The sequence below is a fragment of the Acipenser ruthenus genome, chromosome 26, assembly GCF_902713425.1.
Source record: "Acipenser ruthenus chromosome 26, fAciRut3.2 maternal haplotype, whole genome shotgun sequence".
Classification (NCBI taxonomy): Eukaryota; Metazoa; Chordata; class Actinopteri; order Acipenseriformes; family Acipenseridae; genus Acipenser; species Acipenser ruthenus.
This window is the reverse complement of record NC_081214.1, coordinates 22,459,500-22,484,036: the sequence shown is the minus strand read 5'-3', so window position 1 is coordinate 22,484,036 and position 24,537 is coordinate 22,459,500. Positions and strand designations below refer to the sequence as shown.

The 24,537-nt window shown below is 40.0% G+C and overlaps 4 protein-coding genes across 12 annotated transcripts; 2 read left to right on the top strand and 2 right to left on the bottom strand.

Moving 5' to 3' along the window:
• Positions 1 to 226: 226 nt before the first annotated feature.
• On the bottom strand, positions 227 to 4,012 carry LOC117963301 (putative defense protein 1). The gene is made up of 5 exons (XM_059001441.1): positions 3,738 to 4,012; positions 1,481 to 1,593; positions 1,079 to 1,188; positions 722 to 783; positions 227 to 529 (listed from the first exon to the last, which is right to left on the bottom strand). Exons 1-5 carry the CDS (start codon positions 3,940 to 3,942, stop codon positions 453 to 455), a joined length of 567 nt encoding a protein of 188 aa, XP_058857424.1. The 5' UTR covers positions 3,943 to 4,012; the 3' UTR covers positions 227 to 452.
• Positions 4,013 to 8,342: 4,330 nt separating this feature from the next.
• On the top strand, positions 8,343 to 10,442 carry LOC117430379 (A-kinase anchor protein 14-like). Of its 2 annotated transcripts, XM_059000849.1 has the most exons (6): positions 8,343 to 8,431; positions 8,615 to 8,735; positions 8,854 to 8,948; positions 9,342 to 9,521; positions 10,040 to 10,092; positions 10,307 to 10,442. In XM_059000849.1, exons 2-6 carry the CDS (start codon positions 8,636 to 8,638, stop codon positions 10,389 to 10,391), a joined length of 513 nt encoding a protein of 170 aa, XP_058856832.1. In that variant the 5' UTR covers positions 8,343 to 8,431; positions 8,615 to 8,635; the 3' UTR covers positions 10,392 to 10,442. The 2 variants fall into 2 exon arrangements, with proteins under 2 accessions (XP_058856832.1, XP_033906258.3); XM_034050367.3 differs by having other exon boundaries at positions 8,374 to 8,735.
• Positions 10,443 to 10,642: 200 nt separating this feature from the next.
• Positions 10,643 to 16,574, bottom strand: LOC117430378 (NF-kappa-B-activating protein-like). Of its 2 annotated transcripts, none has more exons than XM_034050366.3 (10): positions 16,499 to 16,574; positions 14,739 to 15,156; positions 14,496 to 14,576; positions 14,092 to 14,153; positions 13,792 to 13,899; positions 13,546 to 13,591; positions 13,139 to 13,260; positions 12,821 to 12,893; positions 12,302 to 12,451; positions 10,643 to 11,747 (listed from the first exon to the last, which is right to left on the bottom strand). In XM_034050366.3, exons 2-10 carry the CDS (start codon positions 15,110 to 15,112, stop codon positions 11,573 to 11,575), a joined length of 1,191 nt encoding a protein of 396 aa, XP_033906257.1. In that variant the 5' UTR covers positions 15,113 to 15,156; positions 16,499 to 16,574; the 3' UTR covers positions 10,643 to 11,572. The 2 variants fall into 2 exon arrangements, with proteins under 2 accessions (XP_033906257.1, XP_033906256.1); XM_034050365.3 differs by having other exon boundaries at positions 16,470 to 16,573.
• LOC117963441 (transcriptional regulator Kaiso-like) lies at positions 16,005 to 24,519 on the top strand. Of its 7 annotated transcripts, none has more exons than XM_059000839.1 (3): positions 16,164 to 16,182; positions 17,004 to 17,052; positions 18,554 to 24,519. In XM_059000839.1, exon 3 carries the CDS (start codon positions 18,556 to 18,558, stop codon positions 20,602 to 20,604), a length of 2,049 nt encoding a protein of 682 aa, XP_058856822.1. In that variant the 5' UTR covers positions 16,164 to 16,182; positions 17,004 to 17,052; positions 18,554 to 18,555; the 3' UTR covers positions 20,605 to 24,519. The 7 variants fall into 7 exon arrangements, with proteins under 7 accessions (XP_058856824.1, XP_058856825.1, XP_058856822.1 ...); XM_059000838.1 differs by lacking the exon at positions 16,164 to 16,182 and adding an exon at positions 16,538 to 16,605; XM_059000841.1 differs by lacking the exons at positions 16,164 to 16,182; positions 17,004 to 17,052 and adding an exon at positions 16,005 to 16,075.
• The last annotated feature ends 18 nt before the right edge of the window (positions 24,520 to 24,537 follow it).

Below are 24,537 nucleotides of genomic sequence, written 5' to 3'. Positions count from 1 at the left end.
ATTTCCTGAAACGCTGATTGGCGTATGCAGGGCGTATGGATAACAGTATTAAATCTTAAATAATGTTGCTTTTTTTTTTTACTTAAATTTGGCACTCGTCAACATAAAGGTTTGGATTGTCTGTAACAAGCTGCAGAACAACGTTTCCTCCCCTGATAGTGTATTATATTAATCCAGTCCTCTGTGTGTGTGTGTGAACAAGAAATGGGATGCAAAAAATAACCAATAGTTTTCAAATGTACTTCTTTTTTTATTCAGCATGCCTTGCATTCTACAAACCAGCAATTACACAATCTGTAGGTTGTTTAGTATTTTTAATTCAGCAAGGAAATGCAAACCATGTAAGTGCTGCTATAAACACGCCAACAAGAAGAACTGGGCTGGCAATAACCAGGGGGCTTCAATTCCGATTGTATCCAGGACCAGTTAGGCTGCACAACAGGAGCTGCTGTCTATCTGGAATACAGCAGAGCCAGTAGCAGACTGGACAGAAGCACCAGCAAACCTGCCCCAGTCGCAGCAACAGACCCTGATTTGGAATTTAAAACAAGTTTTGTTAGGACCACTTAATATGATTCTGTATTTCAAATTGAGAAATAACGTTATGCAACGGAAACCCGTGAAAGCACTTCAATCAGAATGCAGACAACTTTTTAAGAAAGTGCTTTTTTTTGTTGTTCTGAAAGAGCATCTTTACCGTCAGAAAAGTCTGCTTTCTCACCTGACAACATTTCGGATTTCACATTCAGCCAGTAACGCTCGCGGTTTTCTGCCACAGTAGCCCTGTAAAAATATAATAGCATCTTCAATTGAACAAATACTTTTTACAGAAACTGGCATCATTTTTAGCAGGCATATGTATGTATGTATGAAATATGAATTAACATTAACAAAAGTTACAGTGTATGTTAGATCACATGCTAGAAAATCTGCAGTTTTGCGTGTTAGTTTTGCGTGTTCTACAAAACCGTATGTAGAACCATGAACTTTGTTTCTGGTACTTTTATAAAATGATATAAAATCATTTTCAATGTTTTCAACATAGTGGAAATCCTAATCGGAAATGTGAAACACTTACATGAACTGGATGCTGCTTTTACCGGAGGGCGGGATCCACTCGTACACTGTCTCCTTGTTCTTGAGGTTAGTGTTTGCGTGAGTGATTGCACCTTGCCGGTTTCCCGAACACTGCAACACAACCAACAGGAATAATTATTACACGCGTGTTGTCTCAGCTGAGTAAAACACTGGACATAAAGACGATGTAATGCTGCTTGAAACAGAAACTTTTGGCTACTGCTTCTGAGTAACTGCACGCGTGCTCATGCGCTTTTATATGAGCGCTGCTTATCTGAAGTGGTTAAATATGAAAAGTGATTTCAGCGAACACAATCACTCCGTACGTTTAGCCGTTGTGCGCGTCTATACGTTGTATACACGTGCAGTTTTGATAGAAACAGCAAGGGTTGTGAAGACCTACCTGTAAGAACCTGGTGTTTTCAGGGGGGTCCTGCCACGAACCCAGAGCACTGGTGCTGCCTGGCACGACAGCCTTCAGCAGCAGCCCTCTGTAATCTGGACCCAGGATCCGAACTGTAAGAACCATTCACAGGGTTAGGAGAGCGTCACAGCGCTAGCAGTGCCGCAGAGAATCCGTTTTTCCCATTATTCAAGAAGAGGAAAGGGCATGCCTTTTAAACACCAGGTCACGCTTCGAGTGATGCTCATGAGCAAAGCATCCCCTTGATAATGGTCCCACACTGCCCCCTAGTGTTACGTCAGGTCAGGTGTAAATATGACGCCTCAGAACTGATCGTCCCGTGGTTGGAACGCGTTAGTGGATCGATGGAAGCACGTCATGGTTTTTTTTAATGTAATGATGGAAGTGAGTAGTTCTAGAATGATATGGTAAGGTTTAACTGGGCTCCTGGAACTGCAGCTAACATGAAATCAGTTTTGTGAGCTGTAGTTACACGAAGGTACGGTGCAGATCTGCACCCTAAAGGCGTATTTCTTGTTGAAGTGTTTACTGTTTACCTGAATAATAATATCGAGGGTCCAGTCTTCGTCACTGGTTTGTGGCGATCTCTTTTATGCTATTGTTTCCATCTCTTTCATCTTGCTGTACGCAGTAATTGGTCTGAACCCAAAACCTGCTTGGCAACGGTGTGCCTAGAAACGTGATCCTCTTTAAACTGTAGTTAAAATGTTATTGTTACCTATTCAAGGGCAATCGGATGATGATACTTATGAAATCATTGATACTTTGGGATAAGTGACCCTTCATGCATATTAAAGTCTGGAGCACAATTGCACAACGCAGTGGGAATGAATGTATTATATATTATAACGCATCTTTCATGGAGAAGCTTCAAGACTATGGGCTAGATTCTCAAAGCCATTTACTCCGCATTGTCAGATTTTTGTATTTCAGAATTGTTTATTTTTTGCTACTGACGATTAAATAGTTTAGGGAATTTATGTGTTCTATAAGCGGGCTTAAATTTTTGTTATCAATTATTACGCATTGAGATGCCAGTAACAGAAGCACCCGTCATATGTTAAGAACATAAGAACATAAGAAAGTTTGCAAACGAGAGGAGCCCATTCAGCCCGTCTTGCTCGTTTGGTTGTTAGTAGCTTATTGATCCCAGAATCTCATCAAGCAGCTTCTTGAAGGATCCCAGGGTGTCAGCGTCAACAACATTACTGGGGAGTTGGTTCCAGACCCTCACAATTCTCTGTGTAAAAAAGTGCCTCCTATTTTCTGTTCTGAATGCCCCTTTATCTAATCTCCATTTGTGACCCCTGGTCCTGGTTTCTTTTTTCAGGTCAAAAAAGTCCCCTGTGTCGACATTGTCTATACCTTTTAGGATTTTGAATGCTTGAATCAGATCACCGCATAGTCTTCTTTGTTCAAGACTGAACAGATTCAATTATTTTAGCCTATACACCACTGGTTACCTTACTCCATTTTGAGGTTTCTCCTCTAATCAGTACTCTCTGTTTTCTACATGTTAACCACTCCCTAATCCATGTGCATGCATTTCCTTGAATCCCTGCTGCGTTCAGTTTCACTTTTATGCGGGACTATGTTCTAGTATACTCATTTTATATTCTGCATTCAATTATAATTGACACACGTTTGGCCCTTAAGAAATCAATAAGAGATCAGTTGCATAGGGTTGCATGAATTTGTCTGTCCAGAACTGTGGAAAGAGAGCAGAGAGCTTCATGGGCTGGAAAGCTCCCAAACATCAAGAGAAGACTAAAGAAGTGGAGGAGAAAAACAGAAGCATAGCAACAAGAACTAAAAACCTATTATTTAGTTCTTAGCAGACACCCTTATCCAGGGCAACTTACAATTGTTACAAGATATCACATTATTTTTACATACAATTACATTATTATTATTTATTTTTTTACACATACAATTACCCATTTATACAACTGGGTTTTTACTCGAGCAATCTAGGTAAAGTACCTTGCTCAAGGGTACAGCAGCAGTGTCCCCAATCTGGGATTGAACCCACAACCCTCCAGTCATGAGTCCAGAGCCCTAACCACTACTCAACACTGCTGCTATTACACTGCACAGATCTTACAAAAGATAAAAAGGTTTCCAGCAAATATGAAGGGAAACGCACTGTGGCTGGCTTGAATGCTAAATGCCCAGCGTGTTGGATGCAATGCATCAAGGGAAGGAAATCCTAGCCCTGGCCTCTGGGATTGCTTACCTGTGACTGGCACCCCGGTCTCATAGGAGCTGTTACTGACTTGGATGGTGTAGGGCGCCGGGCCAGGCTGTGGCACGACCCCAGAGTGTTGAGGCATCATGTCCTCACATGCTGAGAGAGGGGCTCCGTTGGGGAGGGTGGTGGTCATTCTCAATCCCTGCAGGAGAGTCACACAAAGCAGTGCTGTTCCAGTCCACCTGGCCATCGCTGCTGTCAAAGCCTCAAGTCACTGACACGTACACACAAGGTCAGATACACACGGCTCAATGTCTCTGCAGCTCTCTCATGCACCCTTTTGTAGGCGGTTCCTGCTGAGTCATTGAGGCACAAAAAATGCATTTTCTCTTCCGGTAAAATAATGCCCCTTTTAGCAAGGCGAGGTGGTTTGTAAGTTACACAAGATCTTGTTAAATTACAGCAATTGTTACAGGAGTTTGGTTGTTACAAAGATACTGTACACACTTATCAAACCACACCTAAGCCCCACAACGACAATTTGTAAAGGTTTTCCTAGGCAAAGACAGCTATAAGAGTTCTCGAGAAACGCAATCCTTCTCTGATATTATTGTGAGGTTTCCGTCAGTAATTTACCCTGATTGCACCTTTAATTAAGAGCTTTGGACTCTACAATACCAGAAATCTCAACACTGATAAAAAGCTGTTTTTTTTATTTGGAAATAAATTAATTTTTTTGTAGAAAGATGATGTAGGAGATAGTAAAGTATGCTAGACACCAAGGCTCTTGTAAACAGTTATGCTGTCATGTGACTGATATTCACTTAAAGCATGGCACTTTCATCATGAGTATGCTTCCTTGCACAGTGACTCACAGATGAATGTTCTAAGAACACTGTGACACAGCGTTCTGAGGTGGATTTCCAAGGTACACTCCATAGGGAAATAAAGATGTTTTCCCTTTCCTCTAACATGCTAGGATTGCACACTTTTTCTACTGGAAGAATCTTTATTTCAGCACACCAGTCATTTGATATATTTACCACATATGTCCATTTGTGGACCCAGGACTCAAAGGGGGTATGGAAAACACATGACCTGACCAGACCTTGGTAATCAGACAATCAGGATTTCTTTTTCTTATTTCAAAAGGTTATTCTATAAGCAGCTGTCACACATTTTAGTCTTTATGTTGATATATGCACATTGCATTATATTTATGTAACATATATAAGCAATGTCACACATGGTGACCTCACCTTTATATGGGGACATACGGAAAACACGAATGCATGATAGCTTCATATGAGAATACCATTTGTTCCCCATATAAAGCAATGGAAATGTATTTCAATGAAATATATATTTACTATGTGTCCAAAACTACCCGTTTCAGCTATTTTTAAAACATAAAAGGTTTAGCTGATGTATGAAAGAAGCTGAGGGCTAGAACCTGAACAGAAGCAGTATCACTGTGTGTTGCATACTGAGCTCAACCCCTCCCTTCACTAAAGAGGCAGTCAGATCAGGCTGAACACGCTGCCAGCTCTCAGCAGCCAGCACTCCTCTGCATCCCGGGCTGTGCGACAGGCAGGATGGGATGCACACCCTCCAAGTCTCCCTCTGCGTACCAGCACGGGCGAGCCATCCGGGACTCTGACACCTGCTCCACCATCCTGCCCAGTCTGAAGAGCTCCTGTTCCACTCCCCTGTGCAGCACCGCCAGCCCCATCACTGAGGCCCCCAGGCAAACCTTCCTCAGGGGTAAGACAAGCAAACATAGTCTTACAATTCTTTATTGGGTGCACTTCAAAATACAGCTACATCAACTACAAGCAGCTCTGACTAGCATGTACTTCATGGGCACAGCTCTGTGATTGTGAGGATGGAACATGCATTTACAAAGTTCTTTTCCTGATCATGTCATTTGTATTGTAAGTACATGCATTGGTAAAAACAAGGTGTAGGTAAAGTGTAGCCAGTAGTGTGGATGAGCTGCTATTTGAAGTGTGTTCTTTTTGTTAATGTTTGAGATGAAAAGCTTTAGTCTTGAAGCAGTTTGTGAATTGCAAAAAACTTTATTTTGATATAAATAAAAATACAAATGAAATGAGTAAAGGATGCTCTGTAATGTATCAGTGGTTTGTACAGAATTGAGATCACTTATTTGTATTGCTGTGCTGCTGAAAACACTGTGGCATGTGTCCGTGCTCGGGACTGCTCGCAAGCAGACGTTATGACTGTTTCCCTTGCTTTATTGAGCAGCACAATGGCAGGGTTTCGGTGTGCTTTCACTATTCATTCTGCTGCACTTTTTACCAACTTGCTTGCCAATCATGAACCTGGGTTTTTCTCAGTCTGTATCTTACCTGACAAGGAAGAGAGTGTTTAAAAAAAAAACTGGAAGACAAGTTTGTTCTGTTTGTTTTATGTCAGGATTTTTTTCTGAATTTGCATAATGTTTTATTTTGAATGTACTTTTTATCCCAGGATGTCTGTTCTGTTCTTAATCATCGTTCATTGCTGCTTCTGCATTTGTGGATATTTTTGCATGTTTAATGGAGTCACCCCCATATCTGACCTCTTTGAGCAAGCCTGAGCAAGGTGGAATAGAGGCAAAATAACCACTTGGGGATTATTAAAATGTAACACCAAGTCTACAGTGGTCTCATTGTATAGATCAACCAGGGTGTGCCCATACTTATACAGGGAATTCCCTTAAAACGTACTTTCATTGTCAGTTCACAGCCTCGGTACAGCGATAAAAATTCCAGCACCCAGCGTGAGAGGACAATGTGCTTCCAATCGGCTTTTAAAACACACTGCACATGTTAATTATCATTGATTGGTACGCAATAGTAATGGTGAAGGAAGGACAGCTTTTCTTGTTTTTAAATCAACACATTTACCTGCAGATAAAATCTCAACTTCCAAGCATTTTTATTTCTGATCTCATGCAAACCAGGGCCAATAGCATTTAACCTGACTGGCACTATTTCACCTATCAGTTCCCAGCAACGAGTTCCATCCCAGCCGAACTCCGCTGCAGCCCCTGAGCCCCGAACTGGAGGAGAGCCTGCTGACTGACCAGAGGGGCGCTGAAGAGAAGCTCACTCCCGAGGAGGAGTCCAAACACAGACCGGGCTGAGTCTCTGAGGATCGCATTGAACTTACTGACTGCTGACCTGTACTATTACATGTGTCATCATCGGTCAATACGAAACACACTCTGTTATGGAGATTTAGAACACAAGTAACAGCTCATTCAATGTGAGTCAATGGGATTAGCACTGCTGTTTTGTAGGGTATGTTATATTGCTATAATACTAAACCACAGAAGGTCACTAATGTAAATAAAATATTTTGAACAGTAGAAATGGTCCTAAACTGACATTTCTATGTACTGTGTGCTGCACTGTTACTGAAGAGGAACAAGGTTTCTTTTTTTTTTCATAAAACAAACTCACCCACTTATAGGAGGCTGTGTGGTCCAGTGGTTAAAGAAAAGGGCTTGTAACCAGGAGGACCCTGGTTCAAATCCCACTTCAGCCACTGACTTATTGTGTGGCCCTGAGCAAGTCACTTAACCTCCTTGTGCTTCGTCTTTGTGGTGAGATGTTGTTGTAAGTGACTCTGCAGCTGATGCATAGTTCACACACCCTAGTCTCTGTAAGTCACCTTGGATAAAGGCCTCTGCTAAATAAATAAATAATAAAGTTACGCCACTGCCTGCACATGGTTGACAAATTCCCAGCATCGTATTGCTCAATTTAGAAATGCTATTGTAATGTACTGTAATGCGGAAGCATGGCTCAACACAAAGCATTGCCACATCATGATATTCTTGTGAAATAATTTGATAGTAAAAATCACAGATGGGTTAAACTGCGGTTTGGGATTTTTCACTCCACACTGGTGCCGCCATGCAGATTCACACAAAGAACTCTTTATGAAGGTAATTTCAGTGCCAAGGGAAAAAATAACTACATTTCCTTTTATCAATTTCTATATACTGAAGACCTAGAGTTAGAATTGAGAGCTGTAAGATTATAAGCACTACTAGACCACATATACAGAATGCAGCTCCCAAACACTAGAGCTAAAACAACATAATGCATTAACCAGGAGACAACCTCTTCTAAAATGATTGAAAGTAGCTTGCAGGTGAGTGAATGGGGATGTAAAATAAAGAACCCTGCTTTTAATTATGTGTAATTAATATGACACTGATCCATTACTGTTCCCATGGTAACATGCAATTATTAACTAAAGCAACTTAAAAGAGCCACCCTCCACAGTTCTGAATGTCTGATATGGTCAACAAGCCTCTTGAAAACAGATTGCACACTGATAAAAGAGCCGTGTCACGCTGCTATTCAATATCACTATTACAATGTGCTGGAGTGGGAGCATCTATTTGAAAGCCCGCAGTGCAGAAGACTTCAAAGCAATCTTTACTTCCATGACATAGAGACTCGCGTGTGTGGGATGGTAGGCTCGCCACGAATCTTGTTTAACGTACATAAAGAAATGCATACAACGAATGGATCCAAAAACACACTTTTACAAAGATAGAGTCGTTCTTAGAATGCAGCGAAGTGCGCACGCTACTTCACGCAGTCCTCAGTAGCGGAAGGAACGAGTCCGTCGCCCCAGTAACCGATGTAAACAAAAGCATTTAGAAGAGCGCATTGCCAGTAGATCCGAGGGATTTTGAAACAGCACACAGTTAAGAAACGGTAAACACCGGATCTCGAATAGTATCAAAGATTATAAATGGTGTATGGTTTCTCGAATAGTATCAAAGATTATAAATGGTGTATGGTTATAGTCAGTTGAGTGGGGAGTGATACGGAAATATACCTGATGTTATAATAACGCATATTAGTGTCGTTCGTTATAATACATATTTTCTTTAACAGTTTTTTTTGCTTCAAATCACCATGGAGGACATCGCGCTCAACAAACAAGCCTCCACAATAATCGACATTGCCCTGGAAAATGCGCAGAATTATCTACTAGACTTGAATGAACTTCAAACAGGTAAGGTTGTTTTTAAAGCACTCTGAATTCATTCTTCCAGTGGATTTGTTTTATTAAAGTCAAAATTATCCTGTGTCCAATTGAAAGCTCAGGTTACCTGTAGACTGCTTGCTTTCAGAATCGTGCAGTTATGAGATGAAGAACATTGAGTGGACTACCTGCAAGGATTTCACAATAGAGCTGGGCCAGAAGCAAATTGAAGAGTATATTTCTGTAAGTCAGATCCAGAAGAAACAAATGCTTCATGTTCAGGGAAATGACTACTGAAAATTAACTTTATTGTTATGTATCTATTTTGGCACTTATGAGCCAGTTTCAAATATTTTTCAAACCCAATTTAGTGAAATACTGAATCTTTTTAATCTAATAATCATTTTTATCTTATAATCATTTTGTCTTTTTACAGAGTATAGCGCCTCATACCAGTTCCAGTTTAGTACATCTTTGTAACCTTATCCATCTAACTAAGCCCTGCTTTTTGGTCATTTTTAAATCAGGGAGCAAGGTTTCGGCTGGTCTTTCAGGAAAAGTTTCCCCATGTTATGCCACCTTGCTGGCTGCCTTTACTGTTCAGACCTGTTTTTCCAAAGTGTATTGTTTTTCCAGACATGGGAATGCCATAGGAGCTGGCTTCACTGCATTGACTTTCTGCAAGAGAAGGAGTTGGAATTTAGCAGACAGTACCACTACAGAGTGAGATGGAGCATTCCCACACGCAGGAAACCAATCCCCAGAGCAACAGCCTGCGTCTACTTCATTATAGAGATCTCCAAGGTTAAACCTCCGGTAGGTACTGTAGGGACAGCAGCTTCACATTACAGCCTGTTAAAATAGGAGGCTTTGGCAACACGTTATCTGCAACCACGCAAAGCACAACGCAGTATACTAAAATTATGCTTTTCATCCGTCGACTGTCTCAAAAACAGATCCTGTCGCACAGGCTATCTAAGTCATATACAAGGATTTTGAAAAACATTTCCTTTGAGAACCAGGTCACAGTCACAGAATACTAGTTGATGAACCAATATGAATAGACTTTTGTACAGTTATAGAGTTAGGTACAAACTTGGTCTGATTTGTTTTTAAGTAATTTAAGTAAAAGAGTAGGTCTTAAGATCCATCAAAAATAGTTCGACCTCATCCAGTCTGATTTGTATGCAATCTTGTACAAATACAGTTTCAAGCCTCAGATCTTGACAGAAATCAATTAAATGTATGCAGATGCTTTGGTGATCGTATCTGTGTAAGTTTTAATCTGCAATCAGGCTTTATCGTTTGATTTCTTTTTTGCTCTTAATTCTCAGAGCTTTCCCGTAGAAGTGTACTATCTTGTGGAATCAAACCAACTCATACACAGGTAAACCAGCATCATCCACTATACTGGACAACATTATGAATTAGAAATATGCAATATAACGATAAATAATAAGCCAAGTACATATCATTTCCTGGTCATAAATATTGTATTTGCAATACTGTAATGCTGTACCTTCAGAGAGAGCAGGGTATTGTTTTTGAAAGGTACAAAGTCTATAATATGAATGTTTTTTATCGCTTGCTTTATTTCACAGGCCAGGTCAAACAAGGTTTAGAGAAAAGTGGCTGAAAGACATCATCCAAAGTAAGATTCTTTTACAGGAATCTGTCAACTTCTAACTAATTATTTGAAGCAATAAAATCAATAAGAAAAAATAAACACAGTATTTTACATGGCCTTGTATTTTGTGTTAAATAAATGCCAGTCCTGCCTCGGTTTCACAATTCAATGATTCATGGTCAGGCCATGCTGACAGGACTTTTCTGAAGTGCATGTCAGATAACAAAATAACAAGGAAGCTCTATATTAAGTCCTGCTATCACATGCTCAGAAGCATGACTTAACACACTTTGTAAATTTCCATTAGAAAATAAAAAAAGAAAGCATACATGTTCCCACAAGATGAAGTACTGCAAGATTCAAAGAAATGCACACATTTGGTTTTTTGTACAAATTTAATACAAGGAAAGACACAGAAACAGCCTATTATATGGTGTATTCCATTCACCCAGTTTGGAAAAAAAGACATAAATACACAGTGACAATGCAAACACACTTTTAAAAACTACAGTTCAATTCAAAATAAACTTTAAGCCTAGTGCAGAACACACCAGCACAATGAAAACTAAACCTGATGCAAACCCAATTTCAACATCACTTTACCTGCTAAAACTGGGACTTCTTGCACATGCTTTGCTCAGAGGCAGGTAAACAGATTTCAGATGGTTTCACATATCCTGATCAGCACAGCTATTATTATTATTATTTAATTATTTATTTATTTTTTAAAAGACATACAGGTTCAGATACAAATTTAATCTGTTGATGCATCAAAGCCAGCCGTCCAGCAGTATTTATATCAAGCTGAGCAAGAACCTGTTAACTCATCACATCACATCACAGCTCTTGTTTGAATGTACATTAGCTATTGACTGTAGCCAGCATAAGCGGTTTTATATCACATCCTGTTTTCATTTTGGAAACTAGTAGAATTTATTTTAGTATTATATACATTTTTTGAAGTGGCAAGGCTGATTCACTATAGTTACATAAATACTACATTTTTGTTACTGTTCAAAACACCCAAATGAATTACAAAAATAGGTTGCCCTAAAAAAGTGTATTTTATAAACAGGCCACCAATAAACGTAGAAAACAGATTTTGGACTATTTTAAAAGAAATTAAAATTTGAAAACACATTTCTCCCTATGTTACAGGAAAAAAAACAAATGAAACAACTCCCAAACGTACAGTTGCGATTCAGCCGTTTGCCATGAAAAGTAACAACCTTGTGGGGTTTCATTTGTCGTCTTTGCCTTTTGTTTTCCTGTACACCATTTCCTTGAAGCTGGACAGGATCTTGCTCTCCCTCTTCCTCCGCTCCTCCTGATTGAATGATGCCAGGGCTCTCTTTTCATCAGCACTGTAGATCTGGTTTTCCTTTCGCAGACGCACAGCCTCCATACGACGATGCCTAAAAACAAACAACCAAAACCCCTTTAGAAACAGCATGCTGGTAGTGAGGTACTCTACAGGAAAAGCAAACAATATGGCATCTATCTTTACAGCACTAGCAGGACTGCAGCGATGGCAAAAAGTTTTGCATCACCCTATAGAACTTAATTGGACTTTACGAAGCAAAATTAACCTGCTGAATAATGTTACGTTAACACGCAGAATTACATACCGCTTTTAGTTTTCCATATACTTAACGAAAAACGGACAAATTTAAAATGTGACATTAAGAAATCTAACTAAGAAATATTGTACTACTATTATGGCTTCCGGTAGTCTTTTGTGATATCATTTTTGTAGTTAATTTGATTACATGATGTTAAATAAAATATCTAAATTATGTACGTTTTTTTTTATTTTATTTTTTTTTTTATATAGTCTCAATCCTAAAATTCTAGGTGATGCAAAACTTTTGGCCATAGCTGTACTCTAAATGATATATAGGTATTTTTAATAAAAGCTACAGTATTGAGTCAGATGTAAACAGCAGTGTGCGTGCACTAAAGATCTTACCTGCTGCCACTCATCACATAACCAGAATGCTCAAAGTTTGCAATCTCGTCACTGGTCAACCCAATTTCACCTCTGCGAGGGATTCTCTTCCCAGCTTTAACATACTCTGCCATGGCTGCTCCTTCTCCAGGGAGCAGAGCGTGACCGAAACTAGAAAATAAATAAATAAAACACACACAAATATTTTCAGTTTCAAAAACCTAAATCTTTTGCAATTCACCTGTCTATTGTTTTAAATAAATCTGCATTTAAGTGTTTTTACTGGGGTTGTATGGGAACACAGTCATAGCTGGCAGACAGCACCTCTAATAAAATGATTAGCTTGCAACTTGGTAGGAAAACATGCTGTAGTAGGAAATGCAAGAATACGTAACAACATCATAAGGGTCGTACAGTTCACTCTCAAAGTAACCCCAACAAACCACATCACATCACTGAAAATACTTACCATTTCTACAACAAAAATATAACAATGACCGGATGCTTACTGAAGACACTGCTATTTTCCATGGTACTTACTTTAAAGGTTTGTCATCTTGAGACATGTGTTCAACTGGAGCTTCAGGACCAACGACGCATTCGTCCTTGTTACCTGGAAAAGCAATCATTTAAAACAGAATCTGAATGCTGATGATACAATGTTACACTTCAAGGGGAGACCAATCCAACGGCAGCAGCAAATAAAAAGTGACAGTGGGACTTCTAATATAAACGGTTTTACTTTTAGACATTTAGCGCCACATCCTGGTGTTTGATTTGGAGGAGACCAAACGTAACAGATTGTTAGCAGCATCTGCAGCAGTTTCTGTTTTGCTTCCCTACAGCCAGAGGACTCACTAGATCTCTCCACCCAGAGCACCCCATTCTGTTCTTCTTCTTCTTCTTCTTCTGACTGCTCGCTGCTGGAGTCACTGGATTCCTTTTGGCTCTTTTTACTCCTCTTCTTCTTTGACTTCTTCCTGCAGTGTTGCATGAGAAGGAACGATGGGTTAAGACACCAGTTTTTACCTTCTCCCGTAACTGTTGATAAATGACACCTACCTGACCAATTATCAATACAGTGATTCTATTCAAAATGAACACATTGGAACAAGACAGTTTCTAGACTGGTTGTACACGGTACATTATATGATAAATGTATAAAGGTCTAGCTTCTATTCATATTTAGCAATTTTACATAATTTATAAACTAGCACATCTATCCCGGTGAAACATTTTACCCTTAAATAAACAAAGCAAGTTACTTTTTGTGTTTGCTTTTCTTTTTCTTTTTTTTCTTCTTGTCTTCATCTGAAATCATAAAAAAAATATATATATTAGCAAAGATGAGACAATATTTAGATATACATATATATTATTTTTTTCTAAAATCCTCAAATAATTTTTTTAGGAATAAAAATATAATTTTACAGATTCCATTCTGACATCACAGCACGTGTGTTTTACACCTTCACTGAAATGTACACTGCAGATATTTTCAGATGTATTACCTTCGGAAGCACTTTCTGATTCACTGTCGCTCTCTTCAGAATGCTTTCTGTGTTTCTTCTTTTTTGACTTTTTTGACGACTTCTTTTTCTTTTTCTTTTTCCTTTTATCTGTACGTGAAAACATGCAACACCAAGGTTACCAGAGATTACAGCAATAGATACAGAATAGTTTTCTGATTTCTACAAAAGAAAAGCACAACTAAAATGCAACGTTAGCAGTCGCCTCAAGCACCAGAACAATAGTATCTGAAGGTACTAAACCCCTTCAGCTCCAACAGGAAAATGTAAGTAAGCCTTTACCTTGTGAACTTGAATCAGAACTGTTTTTAGCATCTTCTTCTACCGGAGTGTGTTCATCAGAACTGTAAAAAGGGTTAATAGTTTTGTTTAAAATATTGGTGGGAAAGATGAGCCGTTAGGGTAAATGGGCTTCTACTGTATTTCTATAATAATTAAAAGAAGAAAAAAGAAAAACTCCCTTTAAAATTGTTTGTATGCTTTAGCTAAGGGAACATTCAGTGCACCATCCAAGAGAAATGGCAACAGATGCTCAGAATATTGTATTGTCAGAGTAATGGCTCATGACTCCAATGCATATTTATTACTCAATACAGAACATGCATCTCTGTAATACACTATTATAATGACGATGGTTTTCTTAATGTCAGTACACTTCATTATACAGTAAGACTTCCTACACTTACTCTGGTTCTGGAACTTTTGGTGACATTGCCCAGATTTCAGGTGCTCCCAACTCTCCAATTCTCTCACGCTCTTGCAGTCGCCTTAAATGCAAAACATTGGGTTGGTTTCTTTAAAAAGTGGCAGTTTAGAAGCTGAAACTTTTGTGCCACCTCCCCACAGATTATTAGCAACTCAAGTAAGCAGTTTTTTTTTTTTAAATGTAAGCAGCCTGTTCTAGTTTTCGGAGGGCTGACCAAACAAACCTGGATATGAAGGTATCTTGTCTCTGCCGAAGCACATCTTCTCTTTTTTCATAATGCTCCGGTCGTGCTTTATCGTAACTTCCATAGCTGGACCTTACATCCCGCTGGCTGGATCTCACGACCCTCTCTCTGGATCTCGATCGGCTGCGCTGGTTTTCAGTAGGGAGTTTAGGTCCACCTCTCTCCCTAGAATGAGACCGAGACCACCTTGTCTTTCTCGCTTCTTTAAAAAACCCTGCGTTGTGCTTATTGGATTTCACTGGCGGGCTTCTGGACCGGCTCCTGCTCCTGCTTCTGGACCGGCTGTGTTTTTTCTTTCTGGGACTGTGGACAGGCTCAGAACTGTGACTTCTTGACCGATGAATGGGCGGCATTGCGTACAATTATCCTTTTCAAACCAGGTCAATTATTTTTTTTTCTGTAAAATAAAAATGAGAGTGCCAGTATTTAAGATGTGTTCTTTGATCTTTAAAATAGGGCACTACAGTACACAAAGACACCACCCTTTGATAAAACAAGTTAAAACAACTAGATACCAAAAGGACAGGCATGCTGATAAAGATTCATATTTTTTTTTTTTTTTTTAAGTACCATGCAAAGTTTCACGCACTCAAATAAAATAAAACTGCACACTCACATGACAGTTCAACATTACTGATTGGGTTTCTGTTTAAACATATTTTCTGTTTGTAAAGCTTACAATTCAAATAATGGATTTATAGTAAATTACATTTTAAAAACAACTCGTCTAATGGCATACAGCAGGAGTTCCCAACCCTGGTCCTGGGACCCCCTGTGTCTTCTGGGCTAACCGAGCTGACAAATACTTAACTAAACCAATAATTTGCTTAATTAGACCTTTAATTGTTTTCAGCTCCTAAAAAAGTTGCAGATTTCAAGTTACTTCTAAAATGTTACGGCTAACTTGAAATCTGCTACTGTTTAAGAGCTGCAAACAAGTAAAAAGGTCTAATGAAGCAAATTAGCAGTTCATTCAATGAAGGGTTTAGTTAAGTGTCTGAGAGCTCGGTTGGGATGAAAACCAGAAGACACAGGGGGTCCCCAGGACCAGGGCTGGGAAGCTCTGGCATACAGGACTACTGTTGGACTATATCGGGATGTAAATAAGACCCACATTACACTTGATCCATTCCTGGTTATACATTGGGTTTAATAAGACACATCTGTGCTTGTTACCTATACACACTGGTTAATCAAGCTCCTAGTAAAACCGAGTGGTTATGCAACAGGAGTCTTATTTCAAAGCCTGGTATGTACCACAGGTCAGGCTGTTTGACAAGAACAGACTATGCCATTAGGGGGCTACGCAGAATGAGGTGATGTACTCTCAAACTACCTTAACCCTGGACACTGTGTTTTGTGTACTGGATTTATAATATCCAAGGACTGTCAACTACTACTTAATCTTACTTTGTTAAATACGGTAAGCTTCACTTTAGTACTAAACGGGTACATCAATACTGCAACACGACACACATTTTAACAGTTTTGAATCTAAAACACTTTCATGAAAGTTTATAACTACAGTACAGTAATAGTGAAGCGTTAGACACACCGTTACCTTCAAGTGAGGCCTTATTGAAAGTGTGGATCTAAGACCTACTTCGACAAATGTTCCAATGCTCGTCAAGGTTTACATATTTAAACTATAAAACACTAACGTCACAAGACTACAACATTAAAAAATACCGGTTAATATTAAAAACACACCTTTCAATATACAACGTGCCCATACTCACTCACTCACACCTCCGACGTTGTTGTTTACTGGACATACACAGGAAACTGGTGCACTGCTGAAAAATGTCCCCTCTCGTTGTGTGAACCAGGGTGATCAGTTCCTAAGGTAAATGTTTATAAAGGCAAGTCAACATTGGACTTCGTGTATAGCTATAAATAATAATTTCAAGTGTACGTTTATGAGAAAATACTTGCAATAATTATTTTTGTGAAATAATAGAGGCCATCGTGCAATCATACAACAAAAGTAAAGAGTTGATTTGCACAGTGCCATTCTAAATTCACTGCTGTTCTGTATTTTTAATAATCCCTTCTTATTCATTGTATACTTGAGAGGTTCAACGGAGTGGCCACTGTAGTATCTTTAGCTGTTTAATACTAAACATTGTAATGTTTCAGTTGGTGTCTTTAGCGATCCCTGCTGGCCCACATGATTAATTCAGTGGCAGCTCTTTCATTTCGGCTGCTGAAAGGAGGGCTGCGTTTTTTTTGTTTTGTTTGTAGAAGCCGAGGATAGTGCCAAAAAGGAGCAAGAGAAGGACTGTTTTTGCAGGTAACGATCAGCTACACGATAACATCCCCATTTAAACACGACGACTGTTGGTTACTGACTGTATTCCTGTTATGAAAAGGTGAAAGCATTTTAATTCCAAATAGGCCGCAACCTCGTATGAACCAGGAAGAAAGAGCAGTTTCCTTTTCTGATGCTTCGCTTTTTCTTTATTAGTCATCAATAGATATTTGTGTTTTTTTTTCTTAAAAAGAATGAACCCCCAAGGTGCAGTCCGAGTCGCCCACAAGCCATATAAATGTTTCAATAAACTAGAACATCTCTGAAATTAACGTGTTTTTGTTTAGATTTGTGTTCGTCAGCAGGGAGGCTTCGGAAGCCTGCAGTAGGCCTTGATCAACTCAGTATTTCCCTGGGTTCACAAACCGCTCGCACTGAGCGTGTTGACATTTATCTTTGTGTTGTCTTTTGTGAGGTATTTGTGATTTGGATACAATAGAGAAATAATTCTATTTATGTTTAGCAGTAAGTTCAAGAATACTACGCCAGCTGCCTTCATTATTAAATCAACAAAGGTTGTGGAGGGGAAACGATTCGAAATACCGATTAGTGTAGCTTTGCAAAAAACTGAGGTCGTACTGTAATCATTGAATGTCGAGGTCCAGTGTATGTATGTATGTTTATCTATCTATAAAAAAAAGTTGCATTGGACCGCAGTTTAGGAGATTTCTAGTAGGAGGCGATAACATTTGTATTTTTTAAAAATATATTATATTCTGTTGTGAAGAAGAATACCATGTTATGTTCCTTTATTATTTTTATTAGGAAAAGTCTAGCCCACAGCTTCGAAATAAGTATATTCGTAGTCGTTGTGGAGCATGGTCTGGAATTAGACAATAAACAAAAGTAAACAAGAACGGAAATCGGCGAGGCTGGATAGACATTCAGTACTAAATGCATTAACAATACTTTGTTGACCTACGGACTTCCAAAATAAATTACTTTCAACGATACCGATTGAGTCTTTATGATATGCACGCATGGAGAGGGGATTTGGGCAAATTACTGATAGATGCTGTTGCTTTGACAGACACATGGGTTTCATAGTCACCTATAATTGCTATTACATTCACAAATACTACCTTTTTGATTTTAGCATGAGTTACAAAATGAAAAAAAGCTTGTAGTGCAACAATCAACCACATAGGAAGGGGGACTGTATGTACTACTTGTTATTACTTCCTATTCCATAACACAGCTTGTCATCAGCGCTTTGACGTGCCAGTACTTCGTTACAGAATAAACACAGGCCGTCTGTCTGCCAGTGGTGTGCATTTTGCTCATATGCAGTAAATAGGACTGAGGCATGTGTACAAAAAATAATCATTGAAAGTACATGGCACTTTTTAACAGTAAAGTTTTGTTTTTATGTGGACATCCTATACTGGAATGTTACGGGTACCATATGTTATGAGATCCTTTTATTTTGTAATGCTTTCTGTAAGACGCCTGCTAATGCAACATTTCTCCTTTCAACTTGCAGGGATGGCGAGCATTAAGCTAATTTCAGCAGCGGACTCTCAGTACTCTGGGACACTCTTGAAGGCTCTCAATGAGCAGCGCAGCACTGGACTCTTCTGCGATGTTACCATTATCGTACAGGACCGTAAATTCAGAGCCCACAAAAACATCCTGTCGTCTTCCAGCACTTACTTCCATCAGCTTTTTTCAGTTGCTGGCCAGGTGATTGAGCTTAACTTCATAAAGGCAGAGATTTTTGAAGAAATACTGAATTACATTTACAGTTCAAAAATCATCCGGGTCCGATCGGATATTCTGGAGGAGCTCATTAAGTCTGGTCAGACGCTAGGAGTCAAATTCATTGCTAACCTGGGTTTGCCCCTCTCCCAGGTCAAAGGATTACCTGGTTTGTCAAAAGATTCTGTACCGGACGGTGTGGGTTCCAGTTCAGCATCCAAAGGCCCAGGCTCGCAAAATATCCCAGCCAAAAATGATCTAATTACCCAAGAGGCAGGTGGTGAGGCCATGCCCATTATAACTGAGGCCTTCTCTCTGTCCAGCGAGGAATTCAAGCAGTCCGAAGGTTTTGTTGACGATGATTCAGATAGCGATGATGTCATCTTCTGCTCTGAAATTACACCCCCAAAATCTGGTGTATCCAGCAGCACAGCGACACAATGTCAGTCCAACAGCACAGCGACACAAGGTCAGACCAACCCTTCTGAAATTATCGACCTAGAAGAAGAGGAGACAGCAGAAAACAGTCCGCCTGATCCTGTTAGCTCCTCTAGGTTGATTCAGGGTAATACTGAGAAAAACTCTAGTGTGGTAACAATACCCTTTAGTGAACAGGAGGAAGCTAATCCAGCACCTGGCACAAGCTCTTCACATAACCAGCCTGACTCCAGTTCCCTCGCCTCCCTCCCGGAGCATGAAAGTCCTGACACCAGCATGAATCTTGCCTCTCCAACCGGCTCTTCATCTTGGGACAGCTTCTGCAGTCCCCCATCCACCCCAGTTCCAGTGACTAGTTCCCCAACAGGCATGTACCCCAGCACTAAAGCAAAGGAAAACCATGAAGCCAGAGGAGTCCAGAAGAAGCAGGTGATCGCTCTCTTAGAGAACGCTGCAAGCAAACCTGGGGAATTCAAAATCAAGCTCTCAGACATAGGGTCGGCAAGCCGTTCCATAAATGGAGCCGCTGAGTTGAAGGGCTCTGAAAACATCACGGGTGGGAAGAAGATCATAACCTTGGACAAAGGTGCTGAAATCGACGCTTTGTCAACTGGGTGCAAGGTGTACGCTAATATTGGAGAGAACACCTATGACATCGTCATTCCAGTGAAAGACGACCCCGGGGAAGGAGATTCCCAATCCGGTGGGGGGAAGAAATCCAGAATGGCTACAAGTGACGAGCTGGACACCTCCCCAAGCCGGAAAAAGATCAGAGTGAAGCACGATGACCATTATGAGCTGATTATGGACGGACGGATCTTTTATATCTGTATTGTTTGCAAGCGGTCGTACGTGTGCCTGACGAGCTTGAGGCGGCACTTCAACACCCACTCCTGGGAGAGGAAGTACCCGTGCCGCTACTGTGACAAGGTGTTCGCTCTCGCCGAGTACAGAACGAAGCACGAGATCCATCACACAGGAGAGCGCCGCTACCAGTGCTTGCTTTGTGAAGAGTATTTCATCAACTACCAGGTGTTGTCCTCGCACTGCAAGTCCGTTCACAACCAGGATCCCTCTGGGAAAAAGGAGAAGGACGACAACGAATCCAAATTGTACCGTCTGCTCCCTTGCAAATCCTTGCAGCTCAGGCCGTACTCCTACGTCTCCAACCCCTCGGGTGGAATACCCATTATAAACGAGGACGGACTTGTGTACCATGTGGATCCCAGCAAAGCGGGGTCCGGGTTCAGCCCAGGCTCCCAGCCGCTCGCAACGGGCAAGCAGGTAGTGCACTGGGATGATATTTTTGTCCATCCTGGGTCGGGGCAGCCAGCGACTTACGTACATCCCTCTGAAGGCACTTCCGAGTTTGAATTTGTTATACCAGAGTCCTACTGAAAGCAGTTTGCAGACAGCAAGTTTTTTTTTTTTTTTCTGCTCTTTGTGGTCCAAGACAAACTCCTACTCTAAAACCATGTCGGGTGTGAATCTGAGTCATGTATGTAGGACATCTCAACGTAGCACTGGCTTGGTGGCCTGAGGCAGCTAGGTTTTAGTAAGCAACCTTGGGCACTTAAATCTCTCTTTTTTAATTGTGGTAGGTGAACTATAACGTTTAGCTGGTTACTTTTTGTATGAAAGTATTCTTTTAATAAGTTCTGTTACCCATAGTTGGATTAGGAAAAAAATGAAATAGAAATCAAGTTACAGATTATATTCCAAGATAAGCATTTGCAAAACGAGATGCTCTTTGAACTGCAAGGCATCGGTTTCCTAGAATGTGAAGCAACTGTTTCAAGTTGTTAGAGATACGTGCAGCAGTTCAGCATCTTAGGTTTGGGTTTCCGTATATACCATGATTTTAGAGCGCAGCATTACCGGAGAGCAGACGAAATTGCTTTACATACAAGAATGCACCTGACAAACAATCTGGTGTGAAATGAAAACCAGACCCAGTATTTATAGAATTCTTTCTGATCCTAGTTCGTGAGTTGTGGTTACCACTGATGCTTTTACAGTTTTTAGGTAGCAGATCACCTAAATTACACTTAGAGACATTTATGAAAGAAAAAATATTTTTAACATTCAAACTAGGTAATTGTAGGGTATATTTCATCATAGAGTGAAAACGTTATTCTGTTAATATCTTCAGATTCTCAGCTGTTTAGAAAGGTGTAATACGGTGTACTTTTGGTGGGTATTTTGAATGTTCACCGGAGCGGAATGGTTAAGACAAGGTGGGTTAGGGTCAGTGAGTCATCAAACTGGTTTAAAGCCTGTGCTATTCATTTTTAAATTTTTTTTATTAACTTAAGAATAAAAACAGACAATAAAGTAGAAACAGCAATGTCCAGAATACAAGTTGTAAAAGAAAATCATTAAATGTAATGTTTGTTTTTTTCTATCTTGAACCCATTACTGCATACTGTTACTTCTGCATGTTCAGCATTTATGTAAGCCTATTCCTTCAATAGAAAAGCAAGGTCATGAATGGCTTTGGCTATTTTCTTGTATTGATTTTCATGTTTAGCAGAAACATCCAGCTTTCATGTTTTTTAACTGATAAAGTCGTGTAAGAATGTAAGTAGTGCAGGAATGATGTCCTAACAGAGGGTCTGTACAATACAGTTTATTTACGTCTCACACAGTAATACAGGTGCTCATGAAAAGGCAGGTGCTCCCAGTTGCGGTGTTGTGGCAGTGTTGAAATCCTGGGTGGTTGTGCTGGCTTGTTAGCACCAGCTCCCGATCAGTCTCCCTCTGCAATACAAAAACACATCAGTAGCGAGGGACCGTACTCCCGTAGCTGCGCCCCCTTTGTGCTGCCAAACTCCTCCCTGTGATCAGCCCGGCGCCACGCTTTATCCAATCCCAGCGCACACCACATCTGATCACACTAGAGTTGTTTAGCAGTCTTGCAGAGCTCCGCCCTTTCACCAAGATGGCCAACTTCAGGTTCCATCCTACGGTCGGCCCGTCCCTATGAAGGCGTACCACCAACCTTACTTAGCACTCTTCCAGGTCGGGAGGTAGAGTCATTCTCTCCCGTTCACAGGTTGATGTCCATAATTAACAGCTCGGCATATATATATTGAATAATATACACTATTTGAATAATGTTGAAGAGTAGGCAATGCTTTTTATAATGGAAATTAATCTTGAATTGTAGTTTCTGTGTTAGAGAGAGAAGGGGAGTGATCTGTCTGCTGTCTGAAAAGAGGATATTTCTGAAACATGGTGCTGGATATTTGACATATTATCTTCCTTTTTTTTTTCCTTTCACAGCCAGTTGACTCCTTAAGGCCACCAAGCCAATTAGTGTAGATCCGCCAAAGTAACACAATGTTCTGTACAGTAGAGTGTAAGAAAAGAAGATAATCAGCTGAAGGGAATAAAAAAGGGATAGATATTTAAAGTGCTTAATTGTATTGATGTAAAATTGAATTCCGTGTAGGAAAAGTGCTGACCTAAACCCTGATTCCAGATATGTCACTATGTGGCTCATGCATAGGAAATGTAGTTCTGTCTATCTTTCACTGTGAAATATCCCAGTTGCAGAGTTGAGGTTTAGCACATTGTTCCACTGACTTTTTACTTTAGTGTTTTGAGGATGAATTTTAGCATTCAGTAGGATTCTTAGCTCACCTGCCCAGTGCTTATGTATGGGGGTAAATGTAACGTATAGTGATAGGTGTGTTTTTCCCTGTAACTAACAGCCCTCCGCATCTGATGTGTGCAGAAAAGGAGGATTTGACTTCACCCTTAGGAGAAACAGTGCCATTCTCTTAAAGAAATAATGCATTTACAGTGCAGCCAATGGAAAAAGCCCATTTTAGCAAACATGTTTGTCACCATGTTAAATTCATTTTCATTTCTTTTCATATTTTGGTAGAATATGAACGTTCAGTGGAATCTGCTTTATGACGTACAGTAACTTTACTACTGTATTAGTAAAAAGTGTGTAACTGCGGGTGTGGGGGTCAACAGGGCTGAAAAAATATCCCTGTGTCAATCTGACCCCCTGACCTAACAGGGACCAAACCTGAACTGTATCTCAACATTTAACTGTGTCAAAAATAATAAAGGAGGATTGAGAACAAAAATGTGATTTATAGTGGGTAAAAAACACATGCATGGCTGGACACTTCGACGTTCCCTGGGCATGGGTGCATGGCAATGTGTGGCACTGCGGTTCAGGGATGGTTGTTTTGTTATGGAGGAAGTTATTGATTTCATTTTGTAGAGGACACCGCTGTTTTTATTCTAACTCCATCCTGTGGTGACAACAAGCAGACTTCACTTTATTTTTATAACAGATCATGCTTTCATATGAATACATTCCCATTGCACCCCCAGAGGCTGACTGCTGTCTCTGCATGCACAGATCCCTTAAGCTAGGGCAGTCTGGATCTGGGAGAGTGATATATAAGTGCGCTGGGCTAATCCAGACAAGATGAGGACGGCATGCAGCCTCAGGTTGTCTTTATTGTAAAGGTCTTGTACACCGAATGTGTTCATGATTTCATGAGTTCAAAACACTTTATTTGTAGTATGCCACTGGCACGCTAGTCATACCTAAAGCAATTTAGGTAGCAACAAAGTTATCAATAGTTTGATTGTTTTAAAAAGGTATTTGGGCAAGCAAAGCAGGGCTGCACTGTTAAATGGTCTTGGTATGGTTCTGGGTGAAATGCTTCTTGTAGTTCAGGTGAAAAGTCCCATACTTCTCAATAGCAACGATTAGGTATTTTGATTGAAAAGACTCTGGTTTCTGGTCTACTGGAAACGTATTCTGTATGCTGGACACATGTAATGCATCTCCAAGACCGTGCTGTAATTCTGAGTACAGTTTAGCGTGGGGAGACGATATAGATTCATGGTGTTAGAAAATCATGCAGAATATGACACGGCAGCCTGAAGGTTGTCAGTGGATTGAATGTTCTTGATAATAAGGTCATTATGTGCATTCGTGATTTATACTGGATGCTTAAGAACCCTTATTTATAGCACTATTTGCTACATGTGCCTGTGGCAACATTGTAACCCTGTGCTGGCCAGTAGAAAGCACTTCAGATCTAGTTGTTTTTGTGTGTGTGTGTGTGTTTAAACTACAATAGAGTGCTTGCCTCATTTTCCAACTGTCAAAATTAACTGTCAAAGCAGTGCTTCTGCTTTTCAAACAACGTCTGTAAATAACTGTACTAAAGCCCGTTACTTAACATAGTATTTGGAGTTAGATTCTTGTTTTGTTTCTTGTATCTTATTTATAGTTCTTAGTGCTTTCGAAAATGGAAATAAAACTTTATGAATATACATTCTTTCAGCGTTTGT